This window comes from Canis aureus, chromosome 2, assembly GCF_053574225.1.
Source record: "Canis aureus isolate CA01 chromosome 2, VMU_Caureus_v.1.0, whole genome shotgun sequence".
Lineage (NCBI taxonomy): Eukaryota > Metazoa > Chordata > Mammalia > Carnivora > Canidae > Canis > Canis aureus.
Genome location: NC_135612.1, coordinates 25513777 through 25536716, shown reverse-complemented (window position 1 = coordinate 25536716; position 22940 = coordinate 25513777). Strand labels below are relative to the sequence as shown.

The 22940-nt window shown below is 36.8% G+C and overlaps 1 protein-coding gene across 1 annotated transcript in view; it reads left to right on the top strand.

Moving 5' to 3' along the window:
- The first annotated feature begins 2579 nt into the window (after nucleotides 1–2579).
- LOC144294479 (V-type proton ATPase subunit S1-like protein) overlaps nucleotides 2580–22940 on the top strand; it is a 28134-nt gene continuing 7773 nt past the window's right edge. The window contains exons 1-6 of the mRNA XM_077866126.1: nucleotides 2580–2864; nucleotides 9924–9967; nucleotides 10220–10281; nucleotides 11814–12049; nucleotides 17851–17901; nucleotides 20214–20454. Coding sequence (XP_077722252.1) covers nucleotides 2671–2864; nucleotides 9924–9967; nucleotides 10220–10281; nucleotides 11814–12049; nucleotides 17851–17901; nucleotides 20214–20454 — 828 coding nt within the window. The 5' untranslated portion in view covers nucleotides 2580–2670. The remainder of the gene's footprint in view (nucleotides 2865–9923; nucleotides 9968–10219; nucleotides 10282–11813; nucleotides 12050–17850; nucleotides 17902–20213; nucleotides 20455–22940) is intronic.

The following is a 22940-nucleotide window of genomic DNA, read 5'->3' as shown; positions in this document are numbered from 1 at the left end:
TTTTCTTTATTGTGGCATTTTAATTATATTTTTTAAAATGTAAAACAACTCTTAGGAATTGTGTTGTTGGTTTGTGTTTTTGCACACTTTTTAGGTGGCAAAGGAGTGGGAGTGGAGGGCTGGCAAGGAGGGAATAACAATAGATATCCTTTATTTAGCTAGTCATTAAAGTAAGAAAAGGCTTTCATCTATTATTATTCTTTATTTAAAATTTTATTTTATTGTGTTAGGAACATTTAACATGAGATCCACCCTCTTAACAAATGTTTAAGTGTGTAATACCATATTGTTAACTATAGGTACAATCTCATAAGCAGATCTCTAGAATTTATTAATGTTGCTTAACTGAAACTATATGCCCATTGATTGGTAACTTCCTATTTTCTCCTCCCTACCCGCCCCCCCAGCTCCTGGTAATCACATTTCACTCTTGGATTCTATGCTATGCCTGTTCTAGATGCCTCATATAAATGGAATCATGTGGTATTAGTGACTGGCTTATTTATAATTCCTCAAGGTTCATCCATGTTGTCATATTTTGCAGAATGTCATTTATTTATTTGTTTGTTCATTTATTTAAAATATTTTATTTATTTATGAGAGACACAGAGAGAGAGAGAGTCAGAGACATAGGCAGAGGGAGGAGAAGCAAGCTGCATGCAGGGAGCCCGACATGGGACTCGATCCCAGGAAATCTGGGATCAGGCCCTGAGCCAAAGGCAGAAGCTCAATCACTGAACCATCCAGGTGTCCTGGAATGTCCTTTTTTTTTTTTTTAAGGCTGCATAATATTCTTTTGTATGTATAAACCACATATTCTTTATCCATTCATCCATCTGCACTTAGGTTGTTTCTACATCTTGGCTACTGTGAATATCAGTGCTGCAGTGAACATGGAAGCATTAATATTTCTTTGAAATCTTGGTTTCAGTTCTTTTGGGTAAATACCCTTAAATGCAATTGCTGGATTATATGGTAGTTCTATTTTTAATATTTTCAGGTATCTCCATATTGTTTTCCACAGCAACTTTACTAGTTTGTATTCCCACCAACAGTGTATAAGGATTCTAATTTCTCCGTATCTTTGTCAACGCTTGTCTGTTCATTTGTCCGTCCTTCCTTCCTTCCTTCCTTCCTTTCCTCCTCCTTCTTCTGCTCCTCTTTCTTCTTGATAATAGCTATCCTGCCAAATGTTAGGTGATACCTCTTTGTGGTTTTGATTTGCATTTTCCTGATGATAAGTGACATTGTGGACCTTTTTATATACATTTTGATCACTTGTCGTCCTTAGAGAAATGTATTTTCAAATCTTTAGCCCATTTTTAACTTGGGTAATTTGTGTTCTTTCTGCTATTGAGTTTTAAGAGTACCTTATATATCTTGGAAATTGATGATTTATCAGATGTATGTTTTACAAATACTTTATTTCATTCTGTGGGTTGCCTTTTACTCTGTTGATTGTTTTCCTTTGCTGTACAGAAGCTTTTTAGTCTGGTGTAGTTCCACTTGTCTAATTTTGCTTTTATTTTCTGTACTTTGGTGTCATATCCATGAAATCATTGCCAAGAACAGTGCAATGAAACTTCTCCCTATCCTTTCTTCTAGGTTTTAAGTCTTTAATCTATATTGAGTTGATTTTTGTGTCTGATGTGAAATAAGGCTCCAATTTAACTTTTTTCTTGTGGATATCCAGTTTTCTCAGCACCATTTGTTGAAGAGACAGTCCTCTTCCCATTGTGTGTTCTTGGCACCCTTACTGAAGGGCAGTTAACTGTGTATGTGTGAATTTATTTCTAGGTGCCTGTATTCTGTTCTGTTGGTCTGCATGTCAGTTTTTAATGTCAATACTGTACTGTTTTAATTACTGTAGCTTTGCAATGTATTTTTGAATCAGGAAGTATGATACTTCCACCTTTCTTCTTTTTCAAGATAGATTTGGCTGCTTAGGGCCTTGATGTATCTTTTTAAAAAATTTTTAAGATTTTATTTATTTATTCATGAGAGACACAGAGAGAGGAGAGACACAGGCAGAGGGAGAAGCAGGCTCCATGCAGGGAGCCCGACATGGGACTCGATCCCAGGTCTCCAGGATCACGCCCTGGGCTGAAGGCGACGCTAAACCGCTGAGCCACCTGGGCTGCCCTTGATACATCTTTACAACAGGTTTTTGAGTTAAGTACTGTGTCCCCCTCTGCAGATGGGGAAACTGGACTTTGGAATGCGCTTGAGGGCTATCTGACTCCAAAGTCAGTGCTCTTTACCATTACATTTCAGATCTCGTAGCACATAGAGTCATGAATTTAATAGGAAACTGTGAACTAGGATGCATATGTAAAATTAGATAAGTTTCAAAGATTTTTCTCCTTTATTTACCTGAAAAACGCATGTAGTAATGCATACTTTGTAGATTTTTGTGGAGAGTTTAATAGCTTCCTGAGAAGTATTATGAGATTCTTATTAAGAGTTAGAGTATGAAAACAATGCCAGTTTCTAAAAAAGAGGTTAATTGAAAATCTGCTCCTTAGTAATAGTCTCTCATGAATAAGCAAACATCCTGAATAGACCCACTGATATCATTCTACCCTCTAAATTAAGCAGCATCAAGCCCCTCCCTCCACCCTCTCCTATGCATAATACATCCTGGAAATGTGATCTTCTCATTGGTTGAATATGTTGTCAGTCACAAGGCATGGAAAGTACTGCCTCTGCTCTGTTTGCATTTATGAATTAACAGATGTGCTTGGTTTGAAGAAACTGATTCATTTCTTGATGGGAAGAAAAATCTTGCTTAGTTTTTCACTTATTTCTTTTTGTATGGGATTTTCACTAACTTTGGACCAGATTCTTGCAAGGAAGAATGTAAGGTGAGTCATTGCACATTTTTTTTAATTTGGTGCATCTGTGAACTTCAATGCAAGTGTGAAATTAGATGGTTCTGTAATTTCTTTATATTGTTGCATAGCTATATTTGTTTATAATTCAAGTTGGATTTATTAGATCATTCAGTAGCTTATTAAATCATTGGACTAGAGTTTATAAATATGAGATGAAAACAAAGTCTTTATTATAAGAGGCAAGGATTATTCAAAATGCACAAGAAACATTTGTATTATGTATCAAAGTATGTATCTACGAGAAAATGACTCACAACAGTATTCAGGTTTCTTTTAGACCTACGAGTAAATATTAATTTTATGGTTTTCTCCTTCCATTACTATGAGAGGAGAGAGCAAGGAAAAATGTAAAAACTTCAGAAATATATAACCTGTCCTTTGGAGAAAAGGTGATGAATCATTTTAACTGGTAGGAGATGATAATTGTTTGGAGTATATACTATTTAAAACTAACAAGCAAAACTTCTTCTTTCTGTGTCCTTTGTCTTTTTTCTCTTTCCATGTCATATAAGGGAAACTAGAGATTTATCTATCAGGGAGACTATTTGGAATCTGAATATCAATTAACTTATGTCATATCTCCTAATTGCTCATTATGTGCCATCCCAACAAATACATCAGGGAATTTAGTGTGAACACCAAGGATAGCGCCAGGGAGAATGGTCTGCCAAAACTTGTTAAAGAATCTTTAAGTCACCAGCTGATAAAAACTTTACGTGTAGGTATTTTCTCATTGTTTCTAAGTTAATTAGTGCTTTTCTTCAAGTTCAAGAAGAAAATAATAAGTGACCTATACTCCTTAGCTTGTTAAGGCTTAATAAGGTGTCCTTACTTCATTTATACAGAAATGACTTATTTGTGCATTACACTGGTAAAATGTACACCAAATACTATGAAAATCCCAGTTCTGTTTTTAAAGCAAGGTTAATGGGTTTAAATAATCTTGGCTTCAGAAGGGACCCTAGAAATCACATCAATCACTGATCATTTGAATCTAATAATATAGCATATTAATTTATTATGAAAGAAACAAGAGTTGCTGTTTTGTGAATGTCTTTCAAATCATGGATCTGAGATTTAAAACATCTTTCTGGGACACCTAGGTGGCTCAGTGGTTGAGCTGCTGCCTTCGGCTCAGGGCGTGATCCCGGGTTCCTGGATTGGGGTCAGGGATCAAGTCCCACATATGGCTCCTTGTGGGGTGCCTGATTCTTCCTCTGCCTATGTTTCTGCCTCTCTCTGTGTGTGTGTGGCTTTTGGTTTTTTTTTTTTGTTTATTTTTATTTTTATTTTTTTTTATTCATTTATGATAGTCACACACAGAGAGAGAGAGAGAAAGAGGCAGAGACACAGGCAGAGGGAGGAGCAGGTGCCATGCACCGGGAGCCCGATGTGGGATTCGATCCCGGGTCTCCAGGATCGCGCCCTGGGCCAAAGGCAGGCGCTAAACCGCTGCGCCACCCAGGGATCCCGTCTTTTGTGAATAAATAAATAACATCTTTAAAAAAACCCCAAAAAACCCCTATCTTTCAGTTCTATGGGTCTTTTCAAGGTTATTAAGTCTCTAGGAAGAATGATTGTATTTTAAGCTTAATACTTGTTTCCTAAGCTTAGAAAGAGTAGGGGTCACCACTCTGTCTTTACATATTCCTTCCTCAAATTGTATTTAAAGCATTCCTTAAACAAAAGGAAATGTTTTTCCTTTTCTACCCAGCATCCTGTGTGATCTCCCATTTTCTACTTCCCTTTCAGACTTCATTCATTAATCTGTTAGTTCATTCATGCATGTAGCACATAATGTTTTTAATACTTGGTACTTTTAAGTACTAGGCACTGGGCTAGGTACTGCATCTACAATGATGAGCAAAACAGATATAGTCCCTGCCTTCATGAAGCTTTAAGTCTAGTGGGGGAGGTACGATCATTAATCAAATGTGAATTATGCTGTGAAAGAAAAGTGTGGGAGGCTATGAGCACATATAATAGGCGGATCTGAACTGATCTGAGATGGTAGGAATAGTGTTCTTATGGAAATGACATTTAAGCTGTGATCTCTAGCATAGGGAGGAAGTATCTAGCAGGTAAGGGGAAGGGGAGGCTAGAGAACATTCTAGGTAGAGAGAACAGCAAGTAGTAAGACTCTTATGAGAGAAGAAGGGAACATGAAGCATTCAAGGAGCTGAACTAAGGAATGCTGGTGTAGCTAGAGCAGGCAGGGGACTAGGTCAAATGAAGTGAGCACAGGTTTTGTGTGTGTGTGTGTGTGTGTGTGTGTGTGTGCGTGTGTATTTTTTTATTGGAGTTCAATTTGCCAACATATAGCATAACACTCAGTTGAAGTGAGCACAGTTAACAGGTCTTTGAGGGCCTTAGAGGCCATGGTGGGAATGGGCTCTTCATCCTGCATAGAACCATGACAAAGCTGCTTCTCCTTCACCTTCATGAAGGCATGACTTTGCAGATTCATGATGGACTACCTCGTATATAAAAAATGTGGCACCAGCTACTACAAGCTTAGGGCTCTTGATTACGTTTCAAATGCAGAGTTCCCTTCTACTGGACAAGAATCTGAATGTTTTAGAGACAATGTAGGTTTTCTTAAATTTTTTATTAAAAAAATTTTTAACCAGTGTTTCTCATTTTATTCATATACATAATTTTATTTAAAAAATTTTTTTTAAAGATTTTATTTATTTATTTATTTGAGAGAGAGAGAGAGAGAGAGTACAAATGGGTGGAAGGCCAGAGGGAAAGGGAGAAGCAGACTCCTCTCTGAGCAGGGCTCCTGACATGGGTGTGGGGCTTGATCCCAGGACCCTGAGATCATGACTTGAGCCAAAGGCAGATACTTAACTGACTGAGCCAGCTAGGCGCCACACACATAGATAACTTTAACCAGTAATTCTTTGCAATTCTTACTTTAGTTCAGAGATTATCTTTGGTTGCAATTGTGGTTTCCCATAAAACCCTGTTAATTCAGTCATATGGGTATGGGAAAGACCTATTTAAATTATAGTTCATTAAAAAAAAAAAGTATGGGAGTGTTACTGTATATTCATGACCATAGATTCATTGAAATGAAAATAAGCCTTTGTTGTCTTCTAAAAGCTTTTCATTTGTGAACACGTGAAAACTTCTAATGAGTAGAGCAAAATCTCAAGCCAAGCATATTATCAGTATGGTAGCTCATCCATCCATCTATCCATCCATCTATTCATCCACTCATTCATATACTTTTTCTCAGGAAACTTTTATTAAACTGTTCTGCTAACTAGGTATGTCCAAATGACTTGATTAATTTACATCTTATTTAGATAAAATATATCTCATAATTTTCTGTTTTTGTTCATTAAGACCTTTTAAAATTGAATACTTAATCATGTATCATGAAATGTGATTTTTGGATAAATGAAGTTTAAAATAAAGAAATTTAAAAAGTCTATTTATTTATGATGATATCAGAAAGCTTGAAGCTCTTTAAGAAGTTATTGCCTTGATATTAGTGTTCCTTTCATGTATTTAGTCACTTTGTAACTTGTATAGAGTTTGGAGTTAAGGTAAGATAGAGATCTTTTCTCTAAAGTACATCTCTATTGTAATTACATGATTACCGATTGGAGCCTCACTTTTGCTGCTCAGGAAATTAAATATCTTAGTGCTCCTAGGTGTAATGGGCCTTTGAGGACTGATTTATGCTAATGCTACTCATCAGAGACTTACTATATAAATCAGAATGCTAGTTTATAAATTTCAAAAGGAAGACATCTTTTTTCTTCTTTTTTTTAAAGAGAGAAAGAGAGAGAGTGGTGGGATGGGAAGGGGCAGCAGGAGAGGGAGAGAGAGAGAATGTTAAGCATGCTCTATGCCCAGTGCAGCGTTGGATATGGGGCTCCATCTCATTACCCTAAGATCATGGCCTGGGCCTAAATCACAAGTCAGATGCTTAACTAACTGAGCCACCCAGCTGCCCCAGAAGGCATCTTTTTAAAAAGAATAAACTAGAAAAATCCATCAAAGTAATGCATGTACATGGTTTTAAAAAAATCTGGGGTTACCAAGACATAAATTATAAAAAAAACAACTGTCTCCCATTCAGTCATCTTTTCTCTAGTAACACACAACTTCAGCATTCCAGAATCTTACAATCTCAAACACGTATTTCTCACTCATGTTACAAGTTGATAGCTGCAAGTAGCCTGTTGCAGACCTGTTCCAGCTCTGTTTCCCATGTCTTGTCATTCCAAGACCTAGACTGACAGAGCAGCCCATGTTCGGGCACACCATCGTGGCAGAGGGAAGAGGGCAAGGAGGTGCAGACATGTGCAGCACCTCCAGAAGTTTCTGCAGAACTGCTGTACTGTCACTTCCACTCCTGTTCCCTTGGCTCAACCAAGACACATAGCAGAGACTTATGGAGCCGGAAATACTCTCTACTTGCAGGGAGGTGCTGCAAAGCGTATGGCCAAGGGCAGGGATATATACATTTTGGGTTGTTTCTGAGGAGTTGGGAACAGTCATACAACCCACCAACCTGCCCCTGTAGAAAAATGCAAACTAACCTAAAGTGACAGAAAGCAATTCTTTAGCTTTCCTGTGGCTGAGAGTGGATAGAAGACTGTTCTACTGCAAAAGTGCATGGGGAAACTTTGGTGGTGTGGAAGTGTTCTGTGTCTATGGTGGTCTGTTGTGGATATATGCATAGGCCAGAACTCGTCGGATTATACACGCGGAGTGATGTCGTTCATTGTCCTTAAATTATATCTCGGTAGAGTTGATAAAGTGAGAGTAAAGTGTATGCATGCATGAATTTATCAGTAGCAATGAATAGACATCATGGTCACCAACTTGTCCTCTCCAGAAATTCTCATTATATAGGGGTGCCTGAATGGCCCAGTCAGTGAAACGTCTGTCTTTGGCTCGGATCATGATCTCAGGGTCCTGGGATCAAGCCCCATGTCAGGCTCCCTGCTCAGTGCAAGCCTGTTTCTCCCTCTCCCTCTGCAGCTCCCTCTCCTTGTGCTCTACCTCTCTGTCAAATAAAGAAATAAAATCTTAAAAGAAAAATTCTCATTAGCTATAGATAGTAGTTGCATTGCCAAGAGAATGGTGCATTCAAGTGTAATTGGTTCCATATAATTCGTTTTAAAGCACATTCTGATACAGATTTAGTAACTCTTTAGCTAAAATTATGTTTTGCATAGGGATCATGATATGTACTATATATATTTCTAATTGTAAATATATTGAGCTTATGTAATAATTATATATAATTGTCTTGAATTGTAATGTCTTAAATACAGTTTGGTCTGCATTCTTACAAACTACAAGGTACAAGTTCTAAACTACCTTGTACTACAAGGTACAAGTTCTGAAAAATTTTAAATAGGCAATAAACTAAACATTTTTATGACATTTATGATGCAATTAGAGATTTAAGCACGGACATGATATTTAATGTTAGAAGAAATTAATATTTTCTATATGTAATGGGCTATTGTTTTAAAAAGTCCTTATCTTTTAGAAATATATACTTAAATCATATAATTTCTGACATTTCTTTCAAAATAATGCCAGAGAGGGGAAGTGGGTGAGCTCAAAGGTGAGATAAGATTGCTTATAACTTGATAATTACTAAAGCTGTTGGTGGGTACAAGTACATGGGGGTGGGAAGAGAGCTTATGTTTTTCTGTTTATGTTTGGTGTATGTTTACAACATTCTATGATAAAAAGATGTATAGACCTTCTAAGTTAGCAATTTCACTTCTAGGAATTTATCTTAAGGAAAATCTTGGGGATACGAACAAACAATCCACAATAATGTTCAATGTAGTATTGTTTATTAATTGAAAACAACCTAAATATTAATGAGAATTTGGTTGAGTAAATTGATACATTTCTATGATGTAATACCGACAAGAAATTCAAAATTATGTCAGAAAATCATATTGAGTACCAGGTGATGTATAGATGTTTAGAATTGTTAAATCACTATATTGTACATCTGAAACTAATATAACTAATATAACTAATAAGGATTTTATTTATTCATGAGAGACACAGAGAGAAGCAGAGACATAAGCAGAGGGAGAAGCAGATCCCCCATGGGGAGCCCATGTGGGACTTGATCCTGGGATCCCAGGATCATGACCTAGCCAAAGGCAGACACTCAACCACTGAGCCATCCAGACATCCCTGTGATATATTTTTAAGTTGAAAACAATTTTGCAGGCTCCAAAACAGGATGTTTATACATATCTGTTTTTTAATTTTATAAAAAGTAAATTTATGTGATTTATGTGTGTTGTGTGTGTACCTCTGTGTGTTTGTGTGTATGTAGAGTGCAACACTGGAAGGATATATATTATAATTTATATCCCCATAATTTTCAGAAAGAGCTTTTTGGCAATAGAATCTTTTTTTTTTTAAAGATTTTATTCAGTCATGAGAGACACAAAGAGGCAGAGAACATAGGCAGAGGGAGAAGTAGGCTCCCTGTGGGGAACCTGATACAGGACTCGATCCCAGGACCCTGGGATCACTACCTGAGCTAAAGGCAGACACTCAACCACTAAGCCACCCAGATACCCCTAGAGTCCTTTTTTAAATAAAAAGGATTGAATATTTTTGTTTTAATATGGTAAAATTACAATGAATATAAAATTTCACTGTAAAAGATTTTATTAGTTGATTATTTGGTTTATTATTTGGTTACTATTTATTTTGGTTAGACCTCTGTAGCACACTATTTTGCACATGGTAGGTCTACAATAATAATATTCAATGGGTAAGAATTTGGGTTGATGTTTACAAATTTGAAAAAAATCCTGACTTTCCTTATTTTCTTTGAAGAACATGTATTACTACTTTTTTAAAATCAGAAATTCACTATGAAAAAGTGGACAGTTTTGACAGGTAAGGTTCTGTCTTTTACTCTTGAGATGTAATAAATTGAAATACCCTCCTTAAAACTTCCTGTGAAATCTGAAATATAGATATTTGTTCAGCATCTTTTTATTTTATTTTCTCTAGTTTCATCTCTCGAACATCTTCAAATAAAGAAGTGATTATAAATGGTAAGATCTGTGTTTGCCCGTAAGATTCCTTGAAGAGTTGAGAAGAGTGTCGTCTGTGGTGGGCTTCCCTGAGTATTGGTGATTGAAGCAAGAGTCTCTTACATAAAAATCTCTTAAACTGGTATATTTTAAATAATGATCCAGAAGAGGCTCAAACCTGGTAGATTTTACAGTGCTTTGCATTTTATTATCATTCAGTTACATGAATAAATCTGACATTTAGCCTTTGTACTCATATCATTTGTTTAACAGATCATCAGAGTAATGGAGATGTGAATCCAATCCAGAATTTCACAACAATACCAATCATAAAGGTATGGATATGTTAGGAAACTAGATTGTATCTTTAAAAATATTTTTTAAAACACATTTCAATCAGGTCAGAGCAACTGTGAAAATATAAATAATATGAATATTAATAACTAACATTCTTGCTTAAGCTTTGGGTGGGGAAATGTATTATGGTAGTTTTATAGTAAATAGAAAACTAAAGTTTTACTTGCTCTTGTATATTGTTTAACAATAGTTGCTTTTCAGACAGGATCACTATAGTAACTCTTTGTCTTTGGTTACTGGTAAGCTTGGATGGCTGCTGCCTCTTTAATTTCTCTTTTTTCTGTACTTACACTAGAGTAATTGGTATGGGATAATTGATCTAGATAAGTGGATCTTCTTTCAGATATAGACCTGTCTTTGTGACTTCTGGAGTCAAGTACTGAAGTGCATTGTCTTGGGCTTCCTAAGTTTTCATAAGATGAAGAATGGTATTAGCATACCCTGCTAGTTTATGTACATTAAATGATCTGGAGCTGCACTGTCCAAGGCAGTGGCCACTAGCCACAGGTGCCTATTTAAATTAAAATTCAAATGAAATAATGTTAAGTAAGATTAAAAATTAATCTCCTCCGTTGGACTAGCCACATTTCCAGTGCCATGATAGCTTTAGAAAGCCAGTGGCTGCTGCACTGAGTAGGACAAATATAGAGCATATCCAATATTGCAGAATGTTCTGTTGGACATTACTGGTCTGGAGAATTATGCTGATATCTAGAATCCTCTTGTATGTCTTTTTGCTTAACATGCTAATTTCTTTATTTTTAAATCCTGCTTTCTTTGGGTTCCTATTTTCTGAAGAGATTACTGCTATTAGTTTCATGGCATGGTGAATTTTTGTTTTTAATCACTAAATTTTTTTTAATAGTTTTAGGTTTACAGGGAAAACATGAGCAAAATAGGAGGTTCCTTCCTATGTGGTCCCTCAAACCCTGCCCTCCACAGTTTTCCTTTGTTTAACATGTTGTGTTATTGTGGTACATTTATTAAAGTTGATGAACCAATACTGATACATTATTATTAACTAAAGCCCATAGTTTACATTCGGATTCACTCTTTGTGTTGTACATGTTATGGGTTTTGACAAATGTATAATGCTATCTACCTACCATTACAGTATTATACGGAATATTGCTTTTGCGGCCCTAAAAATCTCTGCTCCACCTATTCATCCCCACTCTCTCTCTCCCAGCCTGGTTAACTTTTGAAAGTCTATATTGCTAAAATTATTATTTGCAAAGTTGGCTTTTTTTTTCTTAAACAATTTGGTCCTTTCCAATCTTGGTGCTTTATGGAACTAGGTTCAAGTACTTTTCAGGTATACATATCAGTTTAGTCTTGTTAAATAATTAAGATGAGTCTACCTACCTCCTCTGTTTCACTGTAGTGTGGACTCTGGAGCTAGAGAGATGAGAGTTTCAACAGGTTGTGAATTAGCCCTTTTACTTCCAAGGAGCCTTTTGTGCCATGGAAACAAATCCATCTCTTAAATTTTGTTTATTTGGTTAACCAGGCTTCCAACTACACTCCGAGCAGACAAGGACATTTAGAAAAAGAACCTTGGAATGGATTCAACCATCATAGCCCAGTTAATGTCTCCATGGATGGAATTCCCTGCATTCTTTTCTGGGCCAAAGGAATAACAATAAAATTTAAGAATCAGACCTGGCTGGACCTTACAGATGAAGCTTTTGGCCAGAAGGCAACCGTGGACATTATCAACTCAAACTGCAGTGAAGAAAGTGCCACGTAAGTTGACTGCTTTGCTGGAGGAGGCCCTTCGGGCGATTTTAGTCTGTTAACTGGGAGATCCAGTTTTCTCACATTTCAGAAAATGGAAGTAGGTTCCTTTGTAGTGAATTTGAAGCACATCTCTGATGAACTGTTTAATATCTAAAATGAAAGACCAAGTCAGAAATTAAGTTGAAAAAATAATTTTCCCCAGCAATTTTCTTGTTAAAATACCTTGTCAAATCAGAGTTGTGAAAGTGAGGGTTTTCCAAACTCGTTCTGAAAGATGAACAGGATTCCAGGCTTGGTATCAACTCCAAATGTGAGGTGTCAGACTACTTTAGTCCTAGCAGGGTGGAAATCATGTATCAGTACGCAGAGTCCTATATCTTCTAGTGGATGAAACAGAGAAGGCGGACTCTAGCCAAGGCGGATGTCTGCTTCTAGGGAGTGCTCTGAAGCTGTGGAATGATGCCAGTTTGCAAATGTGCAAGGGTACCTTTGAGTGGCAAATGTCAGAGGATTCTTTAGGACATTTGTTCAAAATGATTATAATAATTCATTTTGATTCAAGATAAGCAGATGGAACAAATACCCTTTTTGAAGAAGAAATCAATTTCCAGTACCTTTCTCTGCTTTCTAGTCATCCAAGCGAAAATTTTTTGCTTGTATTTGTTTTGGTTGAGGAGGAGTAAGTCTGGCATATCCCGCTTGCTTTCTGTAAATCTCCTTGCTTTCAACATTTGCTGGTTTAATGAAAGCTTTTGGAAGATTGTCTGCATTTGTTTTGGCCTGGTTAAGATGGGCATAATGCTTTGTATACTGTGTATTTTTGTGTGTGTGTATTTATTTTATGTAGTTTGATTGGAAACACTTTTTTACTCCTAAGCTTTACTTTTCATTTAAAAATTATTGATGATGGGTAAAAATGGATTATATGAATATTACAAGTTTTAGTAAGTAGCTTGCTATTCAGAATGATGATCTCTTATTAGGGAATTAGGGAATTTTAAGTATAAGCGTCCAGAGTCCTCACAAATTGGTTTATTCTGTTGCAGCACGGACTACCAAAGAGATTCCAGCACTGCTGAGAGCTCAGGACTTTTTTCTTGGACTCTAATTAATTCCCTACAGGGCTCTTTATTTGTGGTCAGTTGCCTGAAGAGAGGCTGATTGCCTGGGGATCTTCTTGCTTGTCTGCGGCTGACTGGCTTGCCTTGATTCCATTTATTCTGACCCCAGGATATTTGTGGGGAAGATCAGAGCACCACAGTTGTGTTTTTTTTGTTTTTTGTTTTTTGTTTTTTTTTTTTTTTTGCTGGGCTTTAGAAATCTTAATGATCTCCGGGAACCCAGAGACAGAAAGAATAAAACTTGGCTTCTAGACCCAGTTCTGCTAGTGAACTTTGTGACTTTACAAATAGGAGCCACCATAGCATCATCTATGAATGGAAATGATGCCATCTATTAATTGTAACAGGCCTGGAGCACTTGCCAGGGCCAGGCACAGTGTGAGGACTTCACAGGCACAATATCTGTTATTCCTTACAATGCTATTTGTGAATAAGTCCCTGAGTCACAGACTGTTACCATCCAAAATCAAGGCTTGTAGAGGTTAGGAAATTTGATAAGTCCATGCAGCTTATTTGGTAATAAATCTGGGGCCTAAAATGTCTTTAAAAATGACATTTCACCTCCTCTTTCTTGGCCCTGTTTTATAGAATTGTGAAAATCACATGGGGAAATGTATGCATGAGAACTTCGAGAACTCGTCAAAGGCTACTCAAAGTAGTAGTATTATCTTCCTAGTTAGGGTAAAATAGTGCCTATGCCTAGTTATCTGGTAGAGAGACCCAGAGAAAGTTTGGTTTTTACAACGCACAAAGGAATGGTTGGGTGGGACCTGACTTTTCTTCTTGGTCAACACCTAAGAATTCTAGTAGGATGAGTCCTGAGTGAGCAGCATCCACCTCCTGGTGTCCTGTTCAGTCAAGTGTACAGACATCCTGGACAGCCCACCCACGGGGATGAATGGGAAGCTTCCCAGTACATGAGGCATGCAGGGACCAGCTACTGAGACCATCCCTCATTCCTATGAAATCTTATATTCTCAAGAACCAGAGGCAGAGATGCTGAAAGAATAAACCCCAGTAAAGACATAACCATGTAAGGTCGAAAGCACAGATTAAAAAAAGATGACCTTGTTTTAATGCTTGGAAACAAAATGTTCAGGGAAAGGCAAATTGTTGGCAGACAGATTTGCTACGGAAATCTTTTGAAATAGTGAAAGCCCTACAAATAGAGCATAATCTGAGCATCTGTGCGTATTTTGAATTTAAGCAATTATAGTCTAGGAATTCAGAGTCTGTTTTAAACGTGGGAGGTTAGGGCGCTTGGAAGAGTAAAAGCAGTTCTTTTTTGAGTGACTTACTACATTATATATCTCCTTCGTGTTCCCAGGTTATGGTGCAGTGCCTGGTACTTAGGAGGGTCTCACTGAATCATTGTTGAATTTGCTTTGTTGAAATCAGGCATTTTTTTACTCTGCAGCAGAGCATGTTAACAGCTTTCATCAAAACCAGCGCTGCTAGAGAAAGCTCTTGGAGTGTCAGAAGCTTAGAGGCCATCGAGCTGCTCCCTCAGGAAAAGGGGATAGCAGTTAGATGGGCTCAGTATCGCTTTGCTTTGAGGTTTTAATTCATCAGCTACAGAGTCAGTTTATGGATAACTAAGCTATTCTGATTCCTTGGAAGAAATATAAAAATTTCTGTTAAAGTAAGTGACCAGTCAAGTTTATAAAGAAATAAGTTTTATTTCTTTAAAGTATCTTAAGTTCTTTGTAATAGACTATCAGAGTATTTTTAGAGAAAAGCCCTTTTGGAGACTTGCTTTATTGAGTTAATTTGCTTACAACGTGTTCATAAATGAATGCTTCTCAGGTATCTAAGCTTGCAATATTAGGAAATAAAGATAATTCTCTTAGTAACTTTATTTATCTGATTTATTTTGTAAATACCCCTTCCCCTTTCCCCATAAATAGTATGAGGATAAATTTCAGCTCATTTACTGACATTTCTATTTCTTGATAAGTAAGACCAAATATCACATTTGTGTGATATTTTTTCAAGCTTCTAATTGGATGTTTTATGGCTATCCACTCTTGCTTTTTTGGTTTTATAATGTATATTTAGGTGTTATAACCTCTAGACATTATAATGTCACATAACTGCATCATCCTTTCTGTATTTAAATTTTTCACATTTTCTCATTTCAGTTATTTAGTTTTTTCTCATTCTTTTTTTTCAACCTCATTGAAATATAAATAAAATACACTAAACTGCACATATTTAAAGTACACAATTTGATCAGTGTTGACATATTTGTACACCCATGCAACCAGTACTACGCTCAAAACAGCAAACATTTTCATCACCTCAAAAGTTTCCTTGTGCCCCTCTATAATCTTTCCCTCCTACTTACTTCCAACCCTCCAGGTAACCACTGATCTATTCTCTATCATTATATGTGATTTTACATTTTCTAGAATTTTATATAAATATGATCATATGGGGCACCTGGGTGGGTCAGTTGGCTAAATGTCTGACTCTGGGTTTCGGCCCAGGTCCTGATCTCACGGTTGTGGGATTGAGCCCTGCCTGTGCTCAGTGTGGAGTCTGCTTCAGATTCTTTCTCCTTCTCCTTGGCCCTCCCTGCTCACACACTCTCTTTCTAAAATGTATGAAAGTTTTTACTAAATAAAAAAAGTTCTATGGTGTGTACTCTTTTTTAGTCCGGCTTCTTTCACTTAGCATGATGATTCTGATATTCTACATTGTCACATGTGTCAAAGTTATGTTTCTTTTTACTGCTGAGTAGTAAGCCCTGCATTATATGGATATACCACAACTTGTTGAGCCACCCACCTCTTGATGGAAATTTGATTTTGCCCAGCCCGTTTTTTGATAGCTTTCCAAGGAAAGTTGCTTTAAACATTCATGTAAAAGTCTTTGTAGGAGTGTATATTTTCATTTTTCTTAAACACCTAGGAGTGGAATGGCTAGAGCATATGGTATATGTATGTTTAGCCTGCTTCTCTCTCTGCCTATGTCTCTGCCTCTCTCTTTGTGTCTCTCATGAATAAATAAACAGAATCTTAGAGAAAAAGAAAAGAAACTGGCAAATTGTTTTTTAAAACAATTGTACCATTTACCTTCCCAGTTGCTTTACATCCTTACTGACACTTGGTATAATCAGTGATTGTAAAAGAAAACAATTTTCTGCGTGGTTAGCAATTTCCGAACAAATTTGACTGGGACTTGGGTTAAAAAATAAGCCTTGGAGTTAGTAAGAGATTTACCTCCTTAGAAGAATGTGTTTACCTGTCAGGAAGTAATGAAACTCAGAACCATGGAATCATTCCAGCTCTTGGAAACCCACAGAGGCTACTTGTCTTCCTCTGAGAGACAGTTATTTACCTTCGTGGGTATTAGACATGCAGCCATTTGTCTCCCTTAGGGTGAGCTATTTGTTCCATCCAAAATCTGATAAAAGTCATTGGCTTACATTGTGAGGTAGGTACCTAGTACTCTTCTCTTTTCATGTGCCAAGGAAAATTTTTGACATTCAGGAAGCAAATATTTCTCTCCCTCTTTCAAGGGGTCAAGGGGGACCACTGTCTCTCTCTTACATAAACTCCCAGATTCAAAACGTTGGTGTCCCTCTCCTGTTTTACCAATCCCAGTATGTACAGGATGGTATCTGGCTCTCATCAGTTGCCCAGGCAGAAGAGTTAGGTTAAAAGGGGAACAAATGTGGTTATTGCTGTAAATTGGTAATATTCTGTGTGACATTCAGGAAATTCTCATGTTAGGTTTCAGAAAAATGTGAATAAATATGGATATTAAGAGCTTAAGGTAGATTTTTGTTTGTTTTTTAGAGCAGAGATGCAGGGAGGGTCAGAGGGAGTAGAGGGAGAGGGAGAGAGAATCGCACACAGGCTCCATTCCCTTTGCTGAGCCTCACTTGGGGCTTGATCTCAGGACCCTGAGACCACTACCTGAGAGGAAACCAAGAGTCGGATGTTCAACTAACTCAGCCGCCCAGGTACCCCAAGAGTAGGCTCTTAAAGTTTTAATTATTTCAATTACCATGCAATGATGCTTCTATCTTTTTTGTTTGTTTGTTTTGTGATGCTTCTATCTTATTGTAGTTTTATTTTATATTTTACTGATAACTAATGATGCTGAGCATCTTTTCATGTACATATTACTTCCATGCATATCTTCCTTTGTGAAGTGCCTATCTTTTTACCATTTTTAAAAAAAGATTTTATTTATTTATTCATGAGAGACGCAGATGCCCTGCCTGATGTGGGACTCCATCCTGGACCCCAGGATCATGCCCTGAGCCGAAAGCAGACACTTAGCCACTGAGCCACCCAGGCATCCCTCTTTTTACCATTTTTAAGTTAAATTGTCTTATTGAATTGTTGGTATTATTTATTATATTCTGGATACTAGTTCTTTGTGTATTGTGAATATTTTCTCTTGTTTTGTAGCTTGCCTTTTTTACGTTCTTAACACTGTCCTTTGAAGAGTAAAGATTTTGAATTTAATAAAGTCCAATATGTGGATTTTTCTTAATAGTTTATACTTCTATATTTTTTCAAGAAGCCATTGGCTAGTCCAAGATTATAAAATTGCTATCTGTTTATTCAATACATTTTTATTTTCAGCTGTTCCATTTTGAGCTAATTTTTTAGAGTAGCATGACATAAAGGTTATTTCTATTTTGATAGACTGTGTTTTTTGTTTTCTTAGTTTGTCTCTGAAGTTTGGTGATGCTGAAATTCCCAAAGGTCTTGATATAAGGTAGGTATGGATACTACTTTGGAATGTCATAGATTCAGCACTTCACATTGGCTCCATGTAACTTATTCATTGAACATGTAGTATCAAGGGCCTGCATGTGCCAAGCACTGTGACACAATAAATGCCACACATAGCTAGCTATACAAAGTTAGTGATATTATAGTGGAATCATATAGTAATGCTTTCTTTAGTTTCTATGAAAGCATCTATATAGATTTTTCCTTCTTTAGTTAGGGCTTAGAAATCACATGAGCCTGAAAATGTGATCTTCTTTAATAGATAGTGCCTTACATTGAATTATATTTATCATTTAATAATACCAAAAAAGTCTTTGTTAGTTGATGTCTCAGCAGACAACACAGGCCTACATTTCACTGAGTTTATGTGTGGAAGAATGCATCTGCCAACAGTAATTTATTTAAGGAGTTAGGAATTGCTCCAGGAGTGGGGGACAATTTGAAGGCATTACATTTTTTTTTCTTATAAAAATAAAATTTCTCTGTTCCTATAGGACCAACCTCTTAGTGGAGATAAACAGCTGTGTCTTTAACATTACTTGAACAAACCATCAGGATGTGCTAGCGCAGTCTTGCTTGCCTAAGCTGTGTTCTGTGGAACACTTCTGCTATGTAAAAATATTTATAAGATTCCCCAGGAAAGGAGTTCTGTGGTCAAATGTGTTTGAGAAAGACTGTACACCATGTCCTCCCTTTGGAGATTCACAGCATAAATTTGTGTATTCAAGTTATTGTGAAGACATGCTCTTAAGGAAGATTGCTGCACTTGGTGACTTTGATTAACCTCTCATTTCCTATGTTTACTTTGGAAAGCTCTTTCCTCAGAATATTTGCCTACATATCATGAAGCACTAGTGTTTCACTGGTCGTAATGTAGAAAATACATGTCATCACCTTTCAGAGAAACTTTATAAGGAAAATAGAATCCCACAAGGTGAGCAAACATATATACAAACACAAATATACATATCTGTTTGATATAGGAATGAGGAATAGTTTTTTATTCAAATAGTGCTTTTATCCCCTGAAAGGAAAATAGCTATATATATATTTTTTTTTTTTCTAATGATAAAGGTATGCGGCCAACACTGTCAGTACCTCATCTATATCACTTGAATGTTTCTATTTCAGAGCACTATAGTCCATTGCTCAACTTTGAACTGTCAGCCTTTCTTTACCTACAAGTTTTCTTTAGCCAAAGGGATCCACTGCCTCCAGCAGTTCTCAACTGATGATGGGAAGAAGTGTATAAATACCCCAGCTCCCTCACCCTCAGGTCAGATAACAGGCATGTAAACTACCCTGGCTCCCAGGGTACCCTGTGAGTGTTAAATCCCACTTGCCCACAGTGAAAACTTGCTTAATAATGTGTCCTTTTTAGATGTCTTCCATCCTTCTGTCATTTCTCTTTTCTCCATTTGACATATTTTGAATTCTCAAATACATTTGGGACTATCTTCGCAAATACTTCTTCTATTCACATTGTTGTCTCAGGGTCTGCTTCTTTAGGAGCCCAATACATGACCAGAAAACAGAAAAATCAAAAAATATTTATATATAAAAAGAACATGAGAATCACTCATAATTTAACCACTATTTGTAACCATTAACATTTTAATCTCTGTCCTTCTAGAATTTTTTTTTACACAGTCACACATTTGTTTTTAAATGAAAAAATGATCATGACATATTATAACTTTTTATTGCTGAGTAATATTCCATTCTAAAATGGGTAAGAGTAAGGGCTCTGGTCTCAAATTGGATTTGGAGCCCAGCTTTAATACTTAATCTCTGAATAAACTTGCACATGTTATTTTTTAACCCCTCTGTATCTTGAATCCTCACCTGTGAAATGAGGATAATATTATCTATCTCAAGTTAGGGTAAAATACACATTAAAAACATAGAAGGAAGTTTGATACAGCAAATGCTTTCATTATTATTTTTGACCATTGTTTATTTAGTAAATTCTATATTATTATCCATTCCTTTTTTTTCAACTTTTTTGAAATAATAAAATCAAACTTTGATTTTAAAAAAAAATAAAATGAGCTTTTTGTGTTTTTTTTTTTTTTTTGAAGGAATTTGTACTGTTCACATTGGGGGTCTGCTCTGACATTTGTTTTCATTAGTACCTATTAGGAGATTCTGGTTCAGAACTAGAAGTAAACTCTCTCTCTGAGTCAGTTCTACTGTTTGACAAGAGAGGGTGCAATTGCACTGTTCATAGATGATTTCCTGTGTCAGCAAACATCAAAGGATTTTAAGAATAATACTGTTTGTAATTATTTTCAGATTCACCCTTACCAATTACAACAAGTTGTACCTCCAGAGCTGGTTTAGTCTGCATCGAGTCGAGATTATTGTCAATAATTCAATCCAAGCAACTTATAACGCAACTGGTGTATATGCTCCATCAAGTTATTCCTACCACTGCCAGCATGTCAGCAGCCTGCAGCGATATGATGCCCTCTTGTTGCCCAGCGACACAGATGATATGTCAAGCCTGTGGGAGGTCACTTTTGTTGATTTCCAGGTAACAAACTGAAACATATGCTCAGTGCACCTGTATATTTGGTGCCAAAGAAACTCAGTGTTTGAAAAAACCTGAAATACAGACATTTAGAGAAAGGAGAGGAATGGACATCTTTAAAATGATATTGGTATTTTTTCTTTATCTTCCAAGTTATGAAACGGAATAGGATAGAACAGTATCCACACCCTATGTTCCCCCTACTTGCTTTTACATTCACATTTATGCAGTCACTAATAATTATCAATGAGGAATGCCAGCAATCCAAGCTGGAGGGAAGCTGTGGCGCGAAGCCCAGTGACTGACACTTCCTGGAGTGAGAGGCCCTTCTGGGGAGAGGAACTGTTGGATAATTATTTTATTTCCTTCAGGGAGTGGAGCAGTGATCCTATCAGGACAGATAAGAAGTACATCTGTGGCATGAGTGACAGCTTTGGCAGTTAGCACAGGACTGGAACTGTCAGCCAGGGAGTCAAAAATATCCCAGGATCCTCTTGAAAGTATTTGGGGAAAGGCATGGGGGCATTAGACATTTCTTTTCACCACCAGAATGTCAGGCAGAGAGACATCTGTCAACTTCCTCTGTCCTGTTTACCTATGAAAAAAAGCTTCACTTGTTCTTCCAACACACTGAAATGGGCGGGATTTTGCATGTCCCATTTATGGGCACTTTCCAATCTCTTGCGAATGTAAATGGTTTTACTTCCAACATCCCCCCCGCCCCGCCCCTGCAGCAGCTTGAAGAGGTGTGGTGTTGAGAGGCAGTGTGGGATAGGGAAGGAGCTTGCATTTTGGAGACTGAAAGAAAGACTTGGTTTCAAATTGCTTGTCAGCTCCCTGGATAAGCTAGTTCACCCTCTTAATATCTGGTCTTTGTTTTATGGATGTAAAGAAGTCATGGCCTAACATATGTGGCAGTACCCAGGACTGTGTCAAGCATGGATAACAGTAACTACTACTTCTGAGTCCTCTCTGTGTGTCAGCTCCATTGTGGTTGTTTTACATACTTTGTCTTCAAGATGTCATAATGTTGCAAGATTGCTCTTGTTATCCTTGTTTTAAAAATGGGATGACTGAAACGCTGATGATTATATATTTTTTTCAAAGTGATATGACTGGTAAATGGTAGAAGCAGAATTCGAATTCTGGGCTGTCTGACTTCAAAGGCACTTTAATGTATATATAATATATGTATTTATTAATATTTATAAAGTATGTATTATATATATTTCTCTTACACCTTAAAAAAGAGAAGCAGGCACAAAGAGCAAGAAGTAAGTAATAATGGAGACAAAGAATAATTCACACATAATCTTGCCTGATTAGAACAGAGGAATTGATCAATTTATACCTCTACCTTATTTCAGGAATGATTTAAGGTGACTTAGAGAAACACTGGAAGAAAACTGATTTTGAAAAATTCGCAAACCACTTCATAGTTTTTAGGATGGTTATGATAAGAAAACAAACAGGCAAACCCAAAACAGAAAATAACAATTGTTGGCAAGGATGTGGAGAAATTAGAGCCCTTATATATTGCTGGTGGGAATGTAAAGTGATATAGCCTCTGTGGAAAATGGTTTGGTAGGGTCCTCAAAAAATTAAGCGAAGAATTACCATGTGATTCATCAATTCCACTTCTGAGTATATATCAAAAGGAATTGGAAGCAGGGACTTGAACAGATATTTGTATACTCACGTTCATAGCAGCATTATTGGCAATAACCAAACGTTCATCGATGGATGAATGAAAAACAAAGGCTAGTGTATACATGCAATGGAATATTACTCAGCCATAAAAGGGAGGAAATGCAGAAGCAGACAGCAGCATGAATGACCTTTGATACCACGCTAAGTGAAATAAAGCGGACACAAAAAGACAAATATTTACATGATTTCACTTATATGAAGTATCTACATTAGTCACATAGAATAGTGTTCTCAGGGGGCTGGGAGAAAAGGGGAAGGAGGAATCAGTGTTTAATAGTTACAGTTTTGCAAGATGAAGAGTTCTAGAGATGGATGATGGTGATGGTTGCACAATAATGTGAAAGGACTTAATGCCACTGAACTGTACACCTAAAAATCATTAAGTTGGCAAATTTTATGTTACATATATTTTACAATAAAAAATGTAAAACAAAAAAAAAGGGCAAAGATATGGGACTTAAGAAAAAGGAAGAAAGGATCAAGTAGAGCCACCGATGAGGTTGGTCCATAAAACCACAAGACCATCTATCTGATCTGGGTGGAAACAGCACAGTGATTTGGCTCTGAAGATTTGGAGCATCCAGTATAAGAAAGAATTGCTCAATTACATGTTTTTGGGGCTCATAAGATTACTAGAAATGTGCTTGCGAGCAGCACATTTTATGGCTGGTATGGTGCATCCTATGCCAGTATCTTCAATAGCAACCTTATAGTGAACACAGCAGGGGATGCCAGAGGTGGGCCTTGTTAAAACACATTTAATATAAGACGATGCCAAA